This window comes from Ammospiza nelsoni, chromosome 9, assembly GCF_027579445.1.
Source record: "Ammospiza nelsoni isolate bAmmNel1 chromosome 9, bAmmNel1.pri, whole genome shotgun sequence".
Classification (NCBI taxonomy): domain Eukaryota; kingdom Metazoa; phylum Chordata; class Aves; order Passeriformes; family Passerellidae; genus Ammospiza; species Ammospiza nelsoni.
Window position 1 is genome coordinate 6,257,372 of NC_080641.1, and position 18,841 is coordinate 6,276,212.

The following is an 18,841-nucleotide window of genomic DNA, read 5'->3' on the forward strand; positions in this document are numbered from 1 at the left end:
TTCCAGTGGGAAGTGTATGAAATGACTGTGCACAAATCCCAGCCTGGATTTAATCCTGCCCTGGAGTTCACACACAACTCCAGTGCACAAAACCATTAGTGGGAGACAGCAGCAGCAGAGGTCAGAAAGAATTCGATAACACACACTCCTGGGCCCAGGCTGAACAGAGCTCTCACACAGAAACAGCTGCATCCATCCATATGCTGATCTTGGTAATACATCAAATCAAGACTTCATCCATATGGACCACAGCAGAACACTGCAACCCTGGCTACCAGCCAGCTGCCTTGCCCTCTGCCCAGAAACACTGTGGAGCAAAGCCTGGGCAACATTTCCAAGTGCAGGAAGGACAAAAAGGTAACTGAGACCAGCCAAAATGGGTATTCCAAAGGCAAATGCCACCTGACCAACACAACTCCCCCATCTGGGACAAAGATGGCTCTGTGGCTGAGGGGTGTTGGACACCTTGACTCGTGTCAAAGGCCCTGCTAAGCCTCCCATAGCATCCTTCAAACAAAAATGCTTGAAAACTGGATGATATGATAAAGGTAGGGCGAAAACTAACATCAGGTTTAAAGGATCACAACCAGCAGTTGCAACCTCCACTGGGCTGCTGGTCATTAATGGCATCCCTCAAGGATCAGCCAGCCCTGCTTAGAAACAGGGATAGGATGGGGGATAATGGGAAGGGGGACCCCAGCTGGAACAAGAGAAAATCCAACTAGGCACATGGAAACAAATATTTTCTATAAGCATGGTCAAGCACTGAACAGGGCCCAAAGTAAGAGTGGCATTACCATTCTTAGAGCCTGGGATGGATACAGCCCTGAGCACTCAGATCTACCAGGAGATTTTTCTAGCAGGACGTCAATCTAGAGGTGCTTTCCCACCTTCTGTGGGATCCACAGTACAGATTTAGCCACACAAAATGCTAAGAGATGACACTCTCCACAAGACTTGGCCATTCAATGCTGAACAAAAATTTCCAGGAAACTATTCCCTCTGCAAGTCACACCAGGGTGAATTTCCACAACTCATCTTGCCTATCATCCTACTCTCAGCACCTCCAAACCAACATAATGCTACAGGCACGCTATCAGCTTGGGCAACCCAAGACGCAAAGCTGAAACAGCCAAGACTCAGCTTGTACACCTCTGTGAAACCAGGTGCAACCAGAAAAAAAGTACAAACATGACAAAAGCAGCTGCATTTTTCAAAAAGTAAGGGTAGGCCAGAAGAGCAGAAAGAACAGAAAGTAGTTGTTGATGGAGAGCAGCCAGACAGGATGGCTTGGCCACCTTTGCTATATTTTTTCTCTTGTTTACTTTACTTCGGTTTTGCAGAACTCCACAAGAAACAGGGCATTTTGAAAAGGAGGGAACTCCACAAAAACGTCGTCCTATACAGCCTATAGACTTGGGGAGAAGGAAGCTCCACAGAACAGCTTTTATGAAGGAAAATGGCTGAGCACAAATTCATGCCAGACCACCCTCAGTTTATGTTCCATAAAACACAGTCCCAAACCCCGCTGCCTCTCCTTTCTCTTCACGTGAGCCAAAACAAAGGACAATCAGACAGGAGCACAACCCTGAACAGAAGACTAATGGGAAAGCACACAACAAAACAGCAAGAGTGGAAGGGGAGGCCAAGATCTGCAGGACGTGCCTCACAGCAGCCCCCCGGTCCACCAGCAGCCTCTGCCCATCTTTGTGCTCCTTATCGCAGCAACTCCTCCTGGCTCCCCACCCCGGGTACCTCGCATGACCCCCCATCCGAGCAGCCTCTCTCTGCCCGCCGGGCCCATCCCGGGCCTGGCCCCATGGCTGCCGTGCTCCAGCCCCAATCCCCCATCCCACCCTGCCCCGGCCGCCGAGCGCCCACCGCTGAGCCTCGCTCGCCCGGTTCTCCCCGCACCCTCGCGCTCCGTACGGCCCCACGCGGCTGCCGCCGCCCGCCCCGGCCATCCCGCTGCGCCCCCCGCCCCGGCTGCCCCAGCCCCGGGCACGGCGCCCCAGCTCGCCCCGCGCCGGGCCCCGCAGCCCTCACCCCGCGTAACCCCGCGGCAGGCAGGCAGGCCTCCCTCACCGGGCGGCCCCCAGGGCCCTGCCCCGCGCCCGCCGCCCCGGCCCCCGCCCCGGGCCTGCCCCGCCGGGCCCCGAGCGCCGGCCGCGCGCGGGAAGCAGCGTGGGGCGGGCGGCGCCGCCGCGGCCGCTCTTACCTCCGACCCGGTACATGTTGGCGGCCATGCCCGCGACCGGGCCGGGTGCGGGGCGCGGGCCGCTCCCGCCGCCGCCGCCTTCAGGTGCCGGATCCGCTGGAAAATGGAGGCTGGAGCGGGCGGCGGGGGAGGGGAGAGGGGGAATTAAAGGGGCCGCGCCGGCGGACGGGGAGGGAGCGAGGCGGAGGGCGGGGCGGCGGCCCGGGCCCGGCGGCGGCGGCGGCGGCGGCGGCGGCGGGAGGGAAGGAAGGAAGGAAGGAGGGGAACGAGCCAGAGCCGCCCGCCCGCCCGCGGCGTGTGAGGGCGGCGCTCCGGCCTGCGAAGGGAGGGACGGGACGGGAGCGAGCGGCACGGCCTCCTCGCAGACACACAGACACAGACGCACACACACACACACACACACACACACACACACACACACACACCCTCTGCTCACACACACAGCCTCTCCTTGCACACGCACGCGGCCTGTCCTCGCACACCGCCCGCCCTCACACACACGCACTGACCGCCTGTGCACACCTGTGGCACACACACACACACACACTCACACTGACCGCCTGTGCACACCTGTGGCACACACTGACTGCCTGTACACACACACGACACCCCTACCCTCACACAATCCTCCTCACGCAGCTCTCTGGGCCTCACACAGGCTCTGCTCTCCTCATGCCCTGACATGGCATGGGCAGCCCTACACACGCTGTGGAGACTGTCCTCAGGCACACACTGACACACACACACACAGTGGAGACTGTCCTCAGGTACACACTCACACACACACATACACACACACACACACACACACACACACAGAGTGGAGACTGTCCTCAGGCACACACTGACACACACACACACAGTGGAGACTGTCCTCAGGTACACACTCACACACACACACACACACACTGACACACACACTGTGGAGACTGTCCTCAGGCACACACACACATACACACACACATACACAGAGTGGAGACTGTCCTCAGGCACACACTGACACACACACAGTGGAGACTGTCCTCAGGTACACACTGACACACACACCACCTGTGCTCACACGTGTGTGCCTGTCCTCACAGTCTGTGTCATGTGCTGGTATTCACACACAGCCTCCATCGTGTACAGGCACCACTGGTGATTTTGGACAGCCCTCACGCTGCCTTGTCCACACACACACACACACACACACACACACAACCTTCCTCACACACACCCAGCCACCACAGGCCATGCACACCCAGGGCAGGAACAGGGTCCCTGCATGGACACAGCCCTCCTGGTGCACACCCCTCCTGCCTGCTCACACCTACACCCATGTGCTTCCCACACACATCCCTCCAGCCCTACACACCTCTCCTGCTCACCCTCCCCACTCCTGCACTGTCCCACTGGTGTCCCCTCCGTGCCTGTGTCCCCACTGCCACGCTGGGGCTTTCCCCCCTCCTCAGGGGTCAGCCTGAGAGGTGAAATGATGGCTTCAGCTTTCCCTTGCCCACTGAGCTGTGGGTGTCACTGCTCCCAGGCACACCAGGGCTGCACCTGTACACAGGTACATCCCTTCTTCTACAGCCCTGCCCAGCTCCTGTCCAGGTGTCTCCTCAGCAGCCCTGCAGTGGTTACACAGTTGTGGAACAGCTGTCAGCTCCAGATCACTCTGCAAAACTTGCACATTGCCACTGCCACTTCCTCTACTACAGGAACTGGCTGATGCCAAAAAACACCCCAAGAAACCACCATTCTGTGGTACGTAACACCTTTACAGCAGGTCCCCAGCAGGAGCTGACAAAGTGCAGCAGTGAAGGCGACAGACCATCCCCCAGGGACTTCTCCATGCACGTGGCCAAGGCTGGATGGTGGTGCTCAGTGAAAAGCTGCCCCTCTGATGGCCAGCAAAGCAGACCTGGGGCACTGATCACCTCTCAGGCAAGGCAGGATGAGTACCTTTGGCTCCAGCACAGAGCTGGAGAGTCACCTGGTGTTACTCAAACCAGGACCTCTCCACACAGTCACACAATTGAGGATGGCCAAAAAATATCTGTCATGAAACTCTTTGCTGGAGTATGTGATCAACAGTGCAAACAGTCAAACCCTTTACTGGGTATGGGCTGGGCAGAGCTGCTGCCTGCACTCTAAACACGCTTCTCACAAAGTACTGAAGCACCTACATAAGACTGCCCAAAATACATACATTTTTCAGAAAGAACAGGGCTCTTGTTAAAATTTGCTTTGTGTGTTAGGGAAACAACCCTAATCACCAAATTTCTGACAGTCCTCACATGCCAGGAGGGTGCAGGGCTCTGCTTTTATGTTCCCACTGTGCACGAGGAGCACGGCAGAGTGAGGAAAAGACTTCTGGGGGTGAAAGTCGGTCAGCCAGGAAAGGTCAGTGCGCCGGGGAGCAGGGCTGTGATATTTCCTCCTTCCGAGGCACCGGGGGAGTGCGTGCCGGCACCGGCGCCGGGCACACCGCAGGACACGAGGGCTTGGCCACTCTGCCGAGCTCAAAATAATCCAGCAGGACACAGAAAAATTATCCAGAGCAAATATTTACAAATGGCGTCCCAGCGCACTCGGTAGCTGCACACGGAAAAGCGGACGGTCACACGGCCTTGGTTACTTTTTCCAAATGCTAAATCGTGGTTTAAAGCATAGCGAGAAAAACGTGTTGGATCTTCCCTGCTGTTCCTCTTCCAGGTTAAGCAGCAGCTGTGGTCAGGGCCAGGGTGTTGTGCAGTGGGAGGGAGGTGAGCTGGAGCTGCCACACTCAGCCTGGGAAGGAGAGAGCTCCTGCAATGCCCCATCTGCCACCACCAAACCCCGCTCCCATGGGTGCCACCGACTCCCACCATGCAAACCCAGACCTCCCAGAGGGCTTTTGGTGCGTCCTGGCAGGCAGAACTTGCATTTGACACCTCTCCCATGGTACTGAAGGTCTGAGCACATGGTACCCAGAGCTGCAAAAGAAAGATGCCAGTGCTTTGAGAGCCTAGGCTGCCTGGCAGAAATTCATCTGTCCCAGTGCATGTGAATGAGGGAGGCTCTCCAGGCCCATTGCATGCAACCTGCTACACTCTGACCCAAAGTCATTCTTGTTCCACCCAGCCCTCATTTCCTTCTCCTCTCTTCCCAGCAACAGCAGAGTGTGCCAAGGGCCCTTGGCTTGGTGCTCTCCCTGCTGATGTGGGGCTGGTCCTCTGCTTCCCCCAGCAGCACATGAGCCTTCCCACCACCCCAGCCTCTCCACTCACACCCATATTCACTTGCTGGGACAGATTCCTCCATGGGCTCTAAAAGGTGATGTTCAGGATGTGCATCTTTCATAGGACCAGGCCATCAGTGCAAGTTTACAGCTGAACCTGTGCAGAAAATACCCAGCCAGAACACAGCCTTCACGTGTTTGTCTCCCCCCACCCCCCCATTTCACCACCAGGCATTTCACCACCCCCTCCGTGGCTTTAGGTGCTGTCTCTGCCCTCCAGAGTACTGATCTTGCCCTCTCCTGAGCTACCCCCATTCCTCCTGCCTGGAATGATCCAATGCCTGCTCTGTGCCACCATGTGTGGGCTTTGTGTCCCCTCTTCCAGCAAAGGGCTTGGGCCATAAATGCATCTGCACCTGGCTGAGCATCTGAGCTATCCACAGAGACCTGTGTCCCTGCAGAGCAGCCTGGCTTGCTCTGAGGGGCTCCCTTCACCCCAGCTCTTGGCTCCACCAGCTGCCACCCCTCCATCCCTCACCCATGGGTCAGGACAGTGTAGGGACACAGGCTGCTCCAGCACAGCATTCCCATTTCTGCCTCCACCATCCTGGATCCTAAGGACCGTGGCAATAGGCCCATTTCTCACAATTTCTTCTTCACCTCTCTTCCTCAAAACAACAGCTTAGCTCTCCTCTTTCCTTTCTCTCTTCACCTTCTGACTCCCCAGCACCAAGCCCAGGTTCCTGGAATCCCACACATCCCTGTCCATCCCACAGTCCTCCCAGGAGCACACACAGCTTCAGGCTCCCCTTGGTACCCCAACACCACCGTGTCCATCCAATGCAGCCCCCAGATGAGAAACAAGCACCAGCCTGGTCCTTCCCTGCTGTGCAGAGGTGAGGACTGAGTGCTGGAGAGGGCTGTCATGTCCAGGAGAGCTGCAGGAGGTGTGAGCAGATCCTTCTGGGAGAGGAGGCAGCTGGGAGAGCAGCAGGGCTGCAAAAACTACGGGAGGGCTCGGTGCTGGGAAGGACGTGCCAATCCACCAGCTCTGCCCTGGAAGTGGCAGCTGGATAAATAACACAAGAGAACCCCCAGGGCAGAAAGCCATGCTGCTGTTTCCTCCTGCAAACAAGTGCCCCGGGCATGCCAGAGCAGCCCCTGCTGAGAGACGACTCAGGGGATGGGTGTGTGCTTTCATGTCCAGTTTTATTAGTGTTGCATTAGTACCATAAAATAGTTGACGAGGTCGAGCACGTTGCAGTTTGTTCCAAAAAAAAGGCTATTTACATTTAATCTGTCTTCATAAAAAACAACCCTAGAACCCAAACAATACAACAATGAAACAGATGGACAGCTCGGGAATCTACACAGTGGTAACGTCCCCTCTCACGCCGGACAAGCCTGGTGGCACGCAGCCCCGGGATTCAGGCGCTTCCCATGGCTGGGGCACGTCCACAGCCAGGCAGGCCACGCTCCAGCCACTGCCCAGCCAGGGCTGCAGCCAGCAGCTGGCTGGATGTGGCCCCAGAACAGTGGCCCTCTTCCTAAAGGAAACCAGCAACCTGCTGCTTCGCAAGTTGGCACGTCCCCTTCTGCCCCAGTCTGTCCCAAAGCACCAGAGTGATCCTTCCTGCAGGAGCCAGCCCTGCCAGGAACATCTCCCATGAGAATACCATTGAAGAGGCTCCAGGAAACCTCCAGGAGATGCTGCTGCTCATTTCTGGCCTTCTCCTGTCAGGTTAAGCCCAGAGAGAGTGCTACATTAAAATGCCACCACTCAAATATCTGCTGAGATCAAGGGGACAGACCCATCCAACCTAACTTCCAGAAGGCTCCAGGGTCCCAAGCCCTTTACAGCAGCATGGCCCCACTGTCCTAATCCCAGTTTCCCAAAACCTTAGCACACCAAGCAGCAGAAAAAGACCACTGGTTCTGCTGCCTCTTGACATGATTTCCCTCTTAACTTTGGAGATTCCAGGGGCAATATCCTCTGTCCTGGCTCTCCAGTGCTCCTGCCAGCACACGCGGCTGGTGAGAAGCATGACGTTGCTGCAATCACAGGTTAAGCACAGGGCAGTGTGGTTCCTGGCTGAGTGTGATGGTGGAAAGCAAACAAGCACATCTCCTCAGCCCCAGAAACCTTCCAGCCACCTACCCCTGCCCTCTCTGCAGGATAAAGCCACAAGCTTTATCTCCTGTTCTAACTAAAGCGGCAACACACAGCCAAAGAGACCACGGGTCTCCCCGAAGTCATGTGTAATTCAGGAGGGCTCTGCAGTCACCGCTGCCACGGGAAGTGACAATTGGGCTGGATGGGAACTGCAGCACGGAGCTGGAACAGCCACACAAGATGTCCCTGACACCGAGAAGAGCCAGCCCTGGCTGAGCACTGGCAGGGCTGGAGCCCAGCCTTTGTCTCCAGGAAACTCAAGCCAGAGGAGCAGGAAGCGCTCAGGGTGCAACACGATGCCACAAACCCCTTCCATCTTTCATCTGCTCTCCGGAGCTGCTAAACTAGGTCAGCTCAGCACGGAGCCAGCCCCTCCCAGAGCTCACCCTGAGCCAGAGCCAGCCGGGGGCCTGGCCCACAGCAGCCGGAACAGAAACCAGAGCTCCGAGAAGCCACAGCCAGAGGGGCAGGAGACACCGGCCCTGAGGGGGCTGGGGTGGGCTCTGGGACACAGAGAAAGGGACACACCAGGGGACACCACCTTCAAAGCACCTCCTGGCTAGAGAACCACTCAGGTGCTGCCCAGCCCAGGCCCTGCCTTTGCTGTCAGGCCACACAGCTCCAAAGCAAGCATGAGGGAGATAGCCCCCCTGAGTTTCTTCATTTGAAATGTACCTTCCCTGCCCAAACTCTCCAGAGCTGAACACAGAGCTCTCTGCTCTGAGCCATCCTTCTGCACTCACTGACACGGCCACGACCACCCAACCCCACAGGCTGGCACAGCTCTGCAGGCACGGGCCCTCTGCTGCCCCAGAAACTTCTCCTCATCCCACAGTGGTGATCCTTCAGGTCAGTGGAGCTCACTCCCAGAAAGAAGCTTCCCCAGAAACTGTGGGGAAGCTGGGAAACCTGAGATCAGTGACTCATTCATGGGACCAGATCTAAAGCTCCTTCCCAAAGCAGTCTGAGCCATGTGCTTTGACACTCTTTTTTCTTAGAGACAGAAAACTGTTTCCACTCCAGACAGGGACAGAAACAGCTGCACAAAGTGGCTCCACAGGAGAAACAACAGAGGCACAACAACCTGATCAGAGCTGTGCCACCAAATTTGCATGCCAGCCCTTGCCTCCAGGGCCAGGAAACACCACAGCCACCCCTGGGCACACAGCTGCCCACAGGCAGGCCCAGCCTGCCATGCTGGACTCCCTTTGGGATAACAAGGCTGAGGAGTCAGGATGTTTTCTTGCATGGAAGACACAGTTCAGAGCAACAACAGCTTTCCACACAGGGGAAATCAAGCCCTCAGGTGCACAGAGAGGCTCCCGATGAATTTGCTCGTATAAAGTCAGAACAAAACACAAACCAACATGAAATGCAACGAGCAGAAGTGTTTCTCTCACACATACACACACACACACAGAGTACAGCAGGGCAACACACATTTGATAGGCAGGACTCTGGAAACCCTGTCCTAGCTACCAGATTTCTTCTTTACAGTAGGTTGAAATACAAAGAGGAGCACAGTGATGGTTCTCCCCTCACCCCCCAGTAAACAAAGTTATTGCAGTCAGTCAGTCAGTCCAACCCACCTCTGCAGCAGCACCACCAGAGCTGCCCAGGCTGCACACAGCTGGAACCCAGCCCAATCACCCTTGTCACACCAGTGTGAGATTCGAGGGAGAAATCACACACTGACTAATCTCCTTTTACAAAGCTTTTTTTTGATGCAACAGCCTCGATAAAGATGTGATGTGCTTATACACCCTCTCCCACGCTGCCGCTGCTAGGCAACGCTGTACAGCCCCAGAGCATCAGCTCAGGTCACCCAAAAACATCAGCTGAGGGACACAACAACATCCCCCTACAGCCCAGCTTCTGCCACAGCCAGGAGCCAGCCCACAGCAGGCAGGAGGAACACAGTATTGCAGCTAGACAATGTGTCCTACCCAGCAGCGTGCCACCAGGCTGGGGACAGTGTCCTCCTCCCTGCTGATTTGGCCACCTCCCCTGGCCATGGAGGGTGCCCTTGTGCTGGGAAAGGTTCCACAACATCAGCTGGTGAAGCAGCCCAAGCTGTGACAGGCACAAGATGCAGCTCTCACCTCAGAAGCTCCCTGCCAGCAGCACACCACCAGTACCTGCCCTGGGAGCCAGCTGGTCCCCAGGCAGAGCAGGACCTGCTGTGCAGAGCAAAACAGGCTCCCCACGCCTTTGGAAACCCAAGGGTAAGGGTTCAGGGAGAAAAGAAAAAAAAAGAAAAGAGTTGAAAAGCATCACTGCCCTCAGAAAAGTGCCTTCTGGAAATGCTCACAGAGCCTGGCTTACCCACAAGGGGGGACCCAAAAGGGCCCATCAGAAATTTCAGTCCCTTAGCCTGAAATGCCAGAGTTGTCTGTTCTTCCACACTGCAACAACACCCTGCTCCCCATACCCCAGCCAGCACCTGACAGAGCAGCCTGTGCCACCCCAGGTGTGCAGTGTGACACATGGGCAGGAAGGCAGCTGGACACACAGAATGCCTGCCTGGCTCCCAGTCCAGCCACTACAGTGATGCATCACTCCACAGACAACGGCTCATCTTCCTGGGTTTGTGGGGTTTTTTTGGCAAATTAATATTTTTCCTGTTATTTTTTGTTTTTATTTTATTTTTTTTAGAAAGCATTAAAAAAAAATCTGCAGCTGTTGAAAAAAATCCTTTCCCTTTCGAGGCTGGACGAGGTTTTATTGACAGGTAAATAATCGGTGTGAGTATGTAATAGCAGCGACCCCACTGACGTGGTGCCCCTCAGCAGCACAGCCAGCTGGGGAACACAGAGACTGGCCAGGTTTGGTCATTGTCACAGACCTGGGACACGGGAGTTTCCTTATACTTAGTGATTCCCTAATTCCTATTCCTGCCCAACCCTCCTCAGGCATCGCTTCAGCACCAACACCTGCCTCTCCCTATGGCAGGCTTCATGCTCTGAAGGGGATCTCCTCTCCAGACCTCCCTAACTCTGCAAGTGGCTTTGTTTTCCACACCAGACAGCTGAACTCCCTCCAGACTCGCTGATCTCTCATCCTTTGGCAGCAGGAAGAAAGACTGGCCATCCTTTTCTCCTAGAAATACAGAGTGGGAGCCAAACTCATGGAACACACACGAACTTCTGCAAATCTGTTTGAGCTGATCCACGGCTCCCCCAGCCCACTCACACCAATGAGGTCTCAGGTTAATAAGCAGTGCAGTTACTCAGCTATCTGCTTGTAAGTGGTAGGTGTTCTTGGGCAGGTTGCCTGCTCCTGCCAACTGCCCCACAACTTCACGTTGTCAGCACATCTATATTTAAGACTGGTTTGTTGGTTGGTTGGTTTGTTTTTTTGCCTTTGTTTAAAGGGGTTTCCTTCCTTTGTAGTAAACTTAAGAGTTAATAGAAAAAAGTAATTCCAAAGTAATCCAAGCACATCTGTAATTAATTCTGCAGGAGAGGGCAGAGCGACGCGAGTCAGAGTTGGCACGCAATTCCTGGCTCCTGGTGTGCAGTCCTCGGGATGGGCAGAAGGTCCCTGCGCCGAGCACAGCTAGAAGTTGGATTTGGAGTGTCCAAATATGCAGATGGGAAAGTGCTTGACATGAGAGGACCACTGTGCCGCCAGCTGAAAGAACTTGACGTCGTTCCACTCCACGCCGTCGATCAGGACTGCAGGGGAGGGTGAAAGGAGAGCAGAGTTAGGAAATGCTGAGGGGAAGTGGGCAGCCTGAGGCAGCTCTGCCAGAACTCCCCTGCAGTCGGCAGAGGGAGCCTGGCCACGCTCAGCTGCTCTGCCCCACTCAGCTGCACTCACAGGGAGAAAGGAGCACACCAGGTTTGGGGAGAAGAGCTCAGGTTGTTGTTCCAGCATCACTCACTGACACCAGAGCTCCCCACACTGCTGATTGCAGTGTCACCTGATCCTGCTTCTCAGATTTCCTCAGCACACCTCATCATCTTTTTTGGGCAAATGCGCTCTTACAGAGACGGACATCAGTCTCTCCTCACTGGCACTCTCACCAGGACACCCAGGTGTCCCAGAGAGGTGACACATGTCCTGTGAGCGCCCCTCATGCCTGCCAGGGACCAGGCCAGAATGAAGGAGGTGACCCAAGCAGGTATCTCTGTTGGGGATGACTAACTGAACAGGCTACAGGGGTATTTTTGCTCCTGGATGCCCAGCTCCACTGACAGACACTCCAGGTCTGTCTACAAGATGCATATATGGCTGTGGCATGAGCATGTGCCAGTGTCCTGCCTGGAGGGGCAGCCACAATGTCACCACCTGCCACCAACAACACTTGCACCAGATGTGCAAGAGAAGCAGGGGATGACAGAGAGGGGAATGGAGCCCTGTCCAACCCTTGTCCTCATGCAGAGCACTGACTCAGAGCCAGCTAAAGGAGGATTTTCCCACATCCCAGACCTGTTAAAGCCTTCCCCATGCTGGGCACACCGAAGCCCATTCCCCAGAAATATCCCCACCACGCTGGCTCAGGGCACAGGGCAGGCCACCAGCCCAGCCCTTTGCCTGGAGGACAATCCCAGCATGTGAGCCTTGCCCCAGCACCCAGAGGGATGCACTCACCACGCAGCATGTTCTGCTGATGTTTGGCTGTGCAAATCAGCCTGCTGATTCCTTCAATACACTGGCTCTTTGACTCAACCTCCTTGTCCTTTGTTTTCTTGGGCAAAAACATCACTGGAAGAAAAGCAAACCGGCACAAGGTCAATCTGTGCCACTCACAGGAGCTGCACTGATTCTTGTTTGAGCTTTTGCATTTAAACATTCCTGTCTGACAATTCTTACTCCCAAGGTCCTCCCTTTTTGGCAGGAGTCTGTCAGTGCTGAGCACCATCACTGATGCACATGAGCATCTTATTCCTAAATGTCTCTTTGTGAAGCCTTCCCAGCTCATAATCCTGATCCCAAAGGGCATGAGCTGGGCCCTCTGTTGGGACACCATACAGGGAAAACATTTGCATCTGCAGTGCCAGGCCTGCTGCACTGCTCAACACAGCCTGGAGAGCAGGAGGGATTACAAAATGGGGGCAGCTGGTGGGGAGGGAAGTCATAAGGAGAACTGAAAAAGGGTCCAGCTCCCCAAAAACTGTCCAAATGCACGAGCAAAGATGTACAAACTGATTTCACAAAAGCTGGTGCTGTTGAACACCTCTGCTGCAGGCTGGGCCACCCCAGGGTAGAACGTTTGGAGTGTCTCAGGACTGTCCCAGCTGCAGGACACTCCCAAAGGGGACCACCAGGGCTGGCAGCTCAGCACCACAGCTGTGCTGGCCTGGCACTGACCTGGCTGCAGGGCTGTGCACCGATGTCCTGCAGCCCAGGAGGCCCTGGCAGCCTTCCCTCAGAGTCCACCAGGAGTGACTCCCAGGCCCACAGGCAGAGGAGGTTGTGAAGGACAACTACTGGCAGGCAAACTATAAATGCAGAACTGCCTTGTGCTTCCTTGAAAATAATTTGTTGCAGAGCTGTTTTCAATTTCTAAAATGTTTCACATTACCAAGGCCAGGAGCAAACACAAAATCGCTGACAACATTCAAAATGCCATTTTGTTAGTTTGGTTTGAGAAAATGAAGCCACAAGTTTAAGATCAGGAGAGCATTTATCTTCTACTTCCTTTTGACCCACAAAGCATTCTGTGCAAAAGCATAAGAATTATAAAATCATGGAATTACTGAGGTTGGAAAAGATCTCCAGGGTCATTGAATTGAACTGCTAATCTAACACTGCCAACTGCATCCCTAAACCACGTCCCCAAGTGCCACATGTATACATCTTTTAAATACCTCCAAGCATGGGGGGATGGTGGGCAGCCCCTTTTGGGGCTTCACAACCCTTTTGGTGAAGAAATTTTTCCTAATAGCTAATCTAAATCTCCCCTGGCAAACCTTGAGGCTACTTCCTCATGCCCTGTCTCTCATTACCTGGGACAAGAGACTGACTGCCACCTTGCTCCAATCTCCTTTCAGGTAGAGAGTGATAAGGTCACCCTGAGCCTCCTTTTCTGTGGGCTGAACACCCCCAGTTCAGCTGCTCCTCCCAGGACTTTGCTCCAGGTTCTGAATGCCCTCACTGGCTCTTGTGGGGTGGGTGCAGGAGGAGAAAGGGAGGCCCCACACTCCACTTCAGGGGTACTCCTGTTTTGTCACCTCACAAGGATCTGAGATACTTTCTGTGCTTTTGTTTCCCCTTACATGCCTCTTTCATTCTCTGTGGCTCTTTGGAGCTAAAGGCTCATAGGATGGGGATACCATCCCAGACAGTAAAGTTATCCCAAGTTTCCAGCACACTGCCAGAAAGGAGGGGCTCATTTACCCTCACTGGTGCTGGGGCACGAGCTGCCTCTTATCTAATCCAATATCCCAACACAGCACCAGCAGGCTCCCAAGGAACACAGGGAAACTGTCCAGGCATGTCCTTGCTCCGTCCCCACCTTTGCCCTTTTGGGCTATACCATCTTTTAACTTCAGCCACCAGGGTGAACACATCCCCTTTTCACCTCACGCAGAGCAACCACCCTTCCAAACCCTGTCACTTCACACAGCCACTCCTCAGCAACTGATTTGGATTTTGGGGGTAAAAATAGGACTGAGGTGCTGCAATCCAGCACTGACAAGTCAGGCAGCCCTGGAGCAGCAGCACAGGGACAGAAGGATGTTGAGTTTGTGACGTCCCCAGGACGAGGGGAGAGATGAGGAATCTGACTCCATGTTCTCAGAAGGCTGATATTATAATATATAATATATAATATATAATATATAATATATAATATATAATATATAATATATAATATATAATATATAATATATAATATTATATAATATATAATATATAATATATCATATCCTATTGTATTATATATAATATTATACTATACTATACTAAAACTATTCTAAAGCAAGAGAAGGATACAGACAGAAGGCTTAACAAGAATGTATAATAAAAACTCGTGACTGACTCCTCAGAGTCTGACACAGCTGATGGTGATTGGTCATTAAGTAAAAACAATTCACAGGAAACCAATTAAACAGGCACCTGTTGGTAAATGATCTCCAGACCACATTCCAAAGCAGCAAACACAGCAGAAGCAATCAGATAATTATTGTTTTCATTCTTTTCTGAAGCTTCTCAGGAGAAGAAATTCTGGGGATTTTTCAGGAAATATGACAGGGACAGAAGGACGCCTCACCTTTCTTGTTCTTCTCCTTTGTCACCACAGTCATGGACATGGTTGGCGTGGTGGCGATCTCGCCGCTGGCGGGGAGCCTGCTGACCTGCAGGGACCGGAAAGTGCATTTCAGTGTGTTTTTGGTGGTGGAGGGGTCCTTCTTCTCTGGGTCTCTCTTCCTGTCCACGGGTGGAGCTGCAATCCAGTAATCCACCTGCAGGCCCATCAGCTCAGCACCGAGGCCCTGGCTGGGAAACAAGAGGAGGTGGTAATTCCTGCGTGCCTCTCAGCAGGGCTCTGTCAGAGTGGCTGCATTGCTGGTCAGAGGATAAACTGCTGGCTCTTTGGGCAGTCAGGCAGTGACATTTCATAGTGAGACTCTGCAAGTACAGAAGCCCAAGAAGACACCCCTGAGAGATGCAGCTGGGTCCCACTGCACAGAACCTCAGTGAGCTGAGACAAGCTGACCTGCTGCAGTCACGAGGGCGAGCAGTGGGAAAAGAAGCACACAAGCACTTCCCCCTGTGACACAGAAGCAAAGGCAGCTCCTGAGGTGGCCCAGATTACTTCACCTTTGAGAGGGAAAAGAGGCTGTAAGCACCTTGCTGCTGCCCCCTGAGCACTGATGAGTGACTCTGTCCAGGCACAGCACTGCCAAAACCAACTCTCAGCTGGGGTGAACAAGCACTTGGCAGGTCCCTCAACATCAGGCACTCAATTCCCAGTCTCTCTGACTTGCTTCTTGCAACTGCCTCTCCCCAAGCCTTGCCACTTGCTGGGGAATTCCACTGCTGGAAAAAAAAACGTTCTGCCAGCCCTGTGATGTCTGCTAAACAACAGCAGATTTCAGGATATGCTCTCTTGTTGACAACTCCTTGCATCATGTGGTAGCAGCTGTGCATCACCAAAACCTGCTGCCAGCCCTTTCCTGAGACAGCAAAGGTAAGATGAGCAGCCTGGGAAGCTCCAGCCCTTTCCTGCCCCTGCCTCTCACTGATAACCCTGAGGGGAGCAGACCTACAAGTGACAGCCTATACTTCTTCCTACACAGTGACAACCAGCGTTGAATAATACACAAGTACTAGACAAAAACCTAAATTTATCTACTAGTCTGTGTCCCCAGTTTGAGAAATGGCAGTTGTTAAGGAAGATAAATCTGTGATCTTGAATGAAATATGCATTCCTCTGCACCACCCATCTAATAAGGAACTCAAGGTAAAACAAGGACACCCCATCCCTACAGTCCTCTCATTTCCTTTTCTTTGCCATTTATTCAGCTAAAAGTCAGACTGCAAAGCAGAGTTCATCTTTGATGACTAAAACCAGGGTTTTGGTTCTCAGGGCAATACTCAGAAGTGAGATTCTTTAAGGATGATGCTTTGATTGAGTTGCAAATCTCCTTTGCATCACATTTCTCAACTCAGTCATAAAGACAAAGCATCCCAATATTCACCAGGCCCAAGCAAGATTTTATGTTCCCTTCCCAGTTAAACACATGGCTCAATCATTCAGTTTTACACCCTCCACCCCCTGTGCTGTCACTTAGAGATCAGGGGAGATGGAACAATGTTGAACCTGCAATTCCTCATTTCTTGATGATTTTGCCACACAGCATGAAACCAAAAAGTACCAGATTCCTAGAGCTGGGGTATCAGGTTCAGATTTATCACATCCATGGCTCACAGCTTTAATATTCCATGCTCTTGGGGTCACCAGTTTCCAAACTACTTCCACCTTTGGAAAACCCACACACAAAGCTCACACACAAAAATTCAGCTCTGCTCCCTGGAGCCTGGCCAGCCCCCAGCTCTCTCTCCCTGCACTGCCAGGCAGCTGCTGCTGGGGCACAGGGGCTCTCCTGCCACCCAAGCACAGGGACACACCAGGAGGGGCCTGGGAACTGGGCCCTGGCACAGGTGAATGGGCACTAACACCTTCCAGGGCTGGGCACCTAAACTGGCACTGTCACATCTCCATTGCCTCCTGTTCAAAGGGAACTCTTCAGCCACTCTAAGAGGTCAGAGGTTAACGGTCACTGCAGGACACCCTGGAGTGGGATGAAAGGTCCCATTCTGTCCCCAGCAGGCACAGCAGGGGATGGTGCTTAGGCAGAGCACATCAGCCCAGCCTCAGAGCATGCCCTGGCACTTCCACAGCCTGACAACTGGGGATGCTAGAGAGGAGGTCCCTGAACCATCCTTTAGTAGCCATTAATGGATCTGCTGTCTGTGAATCTGTCTGACCCCTCTTTGACCTGCTGATGCTGCTGCCACGGAAGCAGCAGGGGCAGATGTGGTCCCTTCCTCTCTCCCTTTTAACTGAGCTCTTGCAGTGTCACTGTGTGCCCCCAGCTGTTGTGCCACAGCTTCAGAGAACGCCAGAACTGCTGGGGAAGAGACCCCTAGAGGTGACCCAGTCCAATCCCCCTGCCAAGGCAGGGCCACCTGGAGCAGGTGATGCAGGGATGCAGCCAGGTGGCTTTGGGATGTCCCCAGAGAGAGAGAGAGACTCCACAACCTCCCTGGGCACCTGTCCCAGTGCTCTGCCACTCTCTACAAACCCAACCCCTCCCGACTTTGCACACCTCGAGTGGTTTATCATTTTCCTCTCCTCTCCTCAACTGCAGAGTTCAAATGTTTCTAGTTTCCCCTTCTCACAAGACTGCTGCTATGTTCCCTTAGAGGCTCAGGGGAGTTAACAAAATCAAGGGGAACTTCATGAAGTGCCTCTGAGTATCAGAGCTGCACTCAGAGTGTCAGACAGCTACACCAATGTTTTGTGCAGCAACAAAATGAAGAGTCCTGGCCAGGCCAAGTCTTACTGGCAGCTTTCTAAGGGTTTTCTCCCTTCACCCCTAAAATTTTCAGCTAAACCAGAGCTCAGTATTACCTGTAGGAGCAATCCCCTTGCTGTTCAGATGTGCTTTCAGGCACACACGTGAATAGGAGCTGCAGTTCCACCTTACAACTGCCAGCATTACCCTCACAGAGTCACCTTCCACTCACTTGGCCTTTACAAACACAACAATCATGAGGGATTCGTCTGGCACCCACATGTAGTAAGAGTCAGTAATTTTTTTGAATACATATCTTCCCAAGAGAATCCTGCTCTTGAGACATGCAGCCTTCCCCCTAAGTGTAAAATCCCCCCTGCCCTCCCCAGCCCCCTGGCAGCCTCAGCAAGGACACAGTCACTCCAGAGGCAAAAGATGTGAAGGAGAAAGGTCACAACTTCCTTTGCTAGGGATGAAGGAAGAACTACTGGTTTTCCTCTGGAGTTCTCAGCCACGTGTATGCCAGATAAGCCAACCAATGGAGCTGTAAGGAGACAAAACATGGTTTACCTTGGGGAGGAGAAGCTGCCTGTAACAGATGGTGAGGAAGGGGGCGTGGGGGAGGCTTCTTTCACAGCAGGAGACACGGAAGGCGGGGTGGAAGAGAGGACAACGGAACTTGAGGGAGCTGCGTCATCAGAGTCACCTTAAAAAAAGGAAGCCAAACTGTTTGTCTGGGTTTGTCTCACAGCACACAACACTGGCATAAAGCTCAATCTCCCTGTCCACGCTCCTGCTGCACAGGTTTTGCTCAGATTCAATCCAGAGGTCAGCTGGCCCATCAGTTCTGACTGGCTCCACACTTCTGAGGGGCTCTGTGTGTCTGGGTCCAAGGCAGGCACAGACACTGACACTCCTTTGGCATCTGCTCTCCAGGGTTTGCTCCCAGCTGATTCTGAGCCTCCTGCACAGACACTGACACTCCTGGGGCTGCTCCATTGGCATCTGCTCTACAGGGTTTGCTCCCAGCTGATTCTGAGCCTCCTGCACAGACACTGACACTCCTGGGGCTCCTCCTTTGGCATCTGCTCTCCAGGGTTTGCTCCCAGCTGACTCTGAGCCTCCAGCACAGCCACAGCCCAGCCCACTGATCTCCTTCCTACAGGGAATCTCCCCCTGCAACCACTGCAGGGCAGCACCACTCCTGGAATCCAGCACCTCTGGGCAACCACTGGGATCTCCCCCTTCCATCTGCCTCCACCCTCCACAACCAAGGG

General features: G+C 53.7%; 2 protein-coding genes across 12 annotated transcripts in view; both read right to left on the reverse strand.

The window, feature by feature from the left end:
- Window positions 1-2,437, reverse strand: part of MTA1 (metastasis associated 1) — a 74,115-nt gene extending 71,678 nt beyond the window's left edge. For all 3 annotated transcript variants that reach the window (XR_009418973.1, XM_059478140.1, XM_059478139.1), the window contains exon 1: window positions 2,219-2,437. Coding sequence is in view for 2 of the 3 variants with exons in the window: in XM_059478140.1 (XP_059334123.1) it covers window positions 2,219-2,246 (28 nt within the window). In the remaining variant the exon portion in view is untranslated. The remainder of the gene's footprint in view (window positions 1-2,218) is intronic.
- Window positions 2,438-6,612: 4,175 nt separating this feature from the next.
- Window positions 6,613-18,841, reverse strand: part of PACS2 (phosphofurin acidic cluster sorting protein 2) — a 78,496-nt gene continuing 66,267 nt past the window's right edge. For all 9 annotated transcript variants that reach the window (XM_059478380.1, XM_059478377.1, XM_059478376.1 and 6 more), the window contains 4 exons: window positions 18,135-18,270; window positions 14,813-15,039; window positions 12,190-12,303; window positions 6,613-11,270 (listed from right to left, as the gene is read on the reverse strand). In XM_059478380.1, coding sequence (XP_059334363.1) covers window positions 11,152-11,270; window positions 12,190-12,303; window positions 14,813-15,039; window positions 18,135-18,270 — 596 coding nt within the window. In that variant the 3' untranslated portion in view covers window positions 6,613-11,151. The remainder of the gene's footprint in view (window positions 11,271-12,189; window positions 12,304-14,812; window positions 15,040-18,134; window positions 18,271-18,841) is intronic.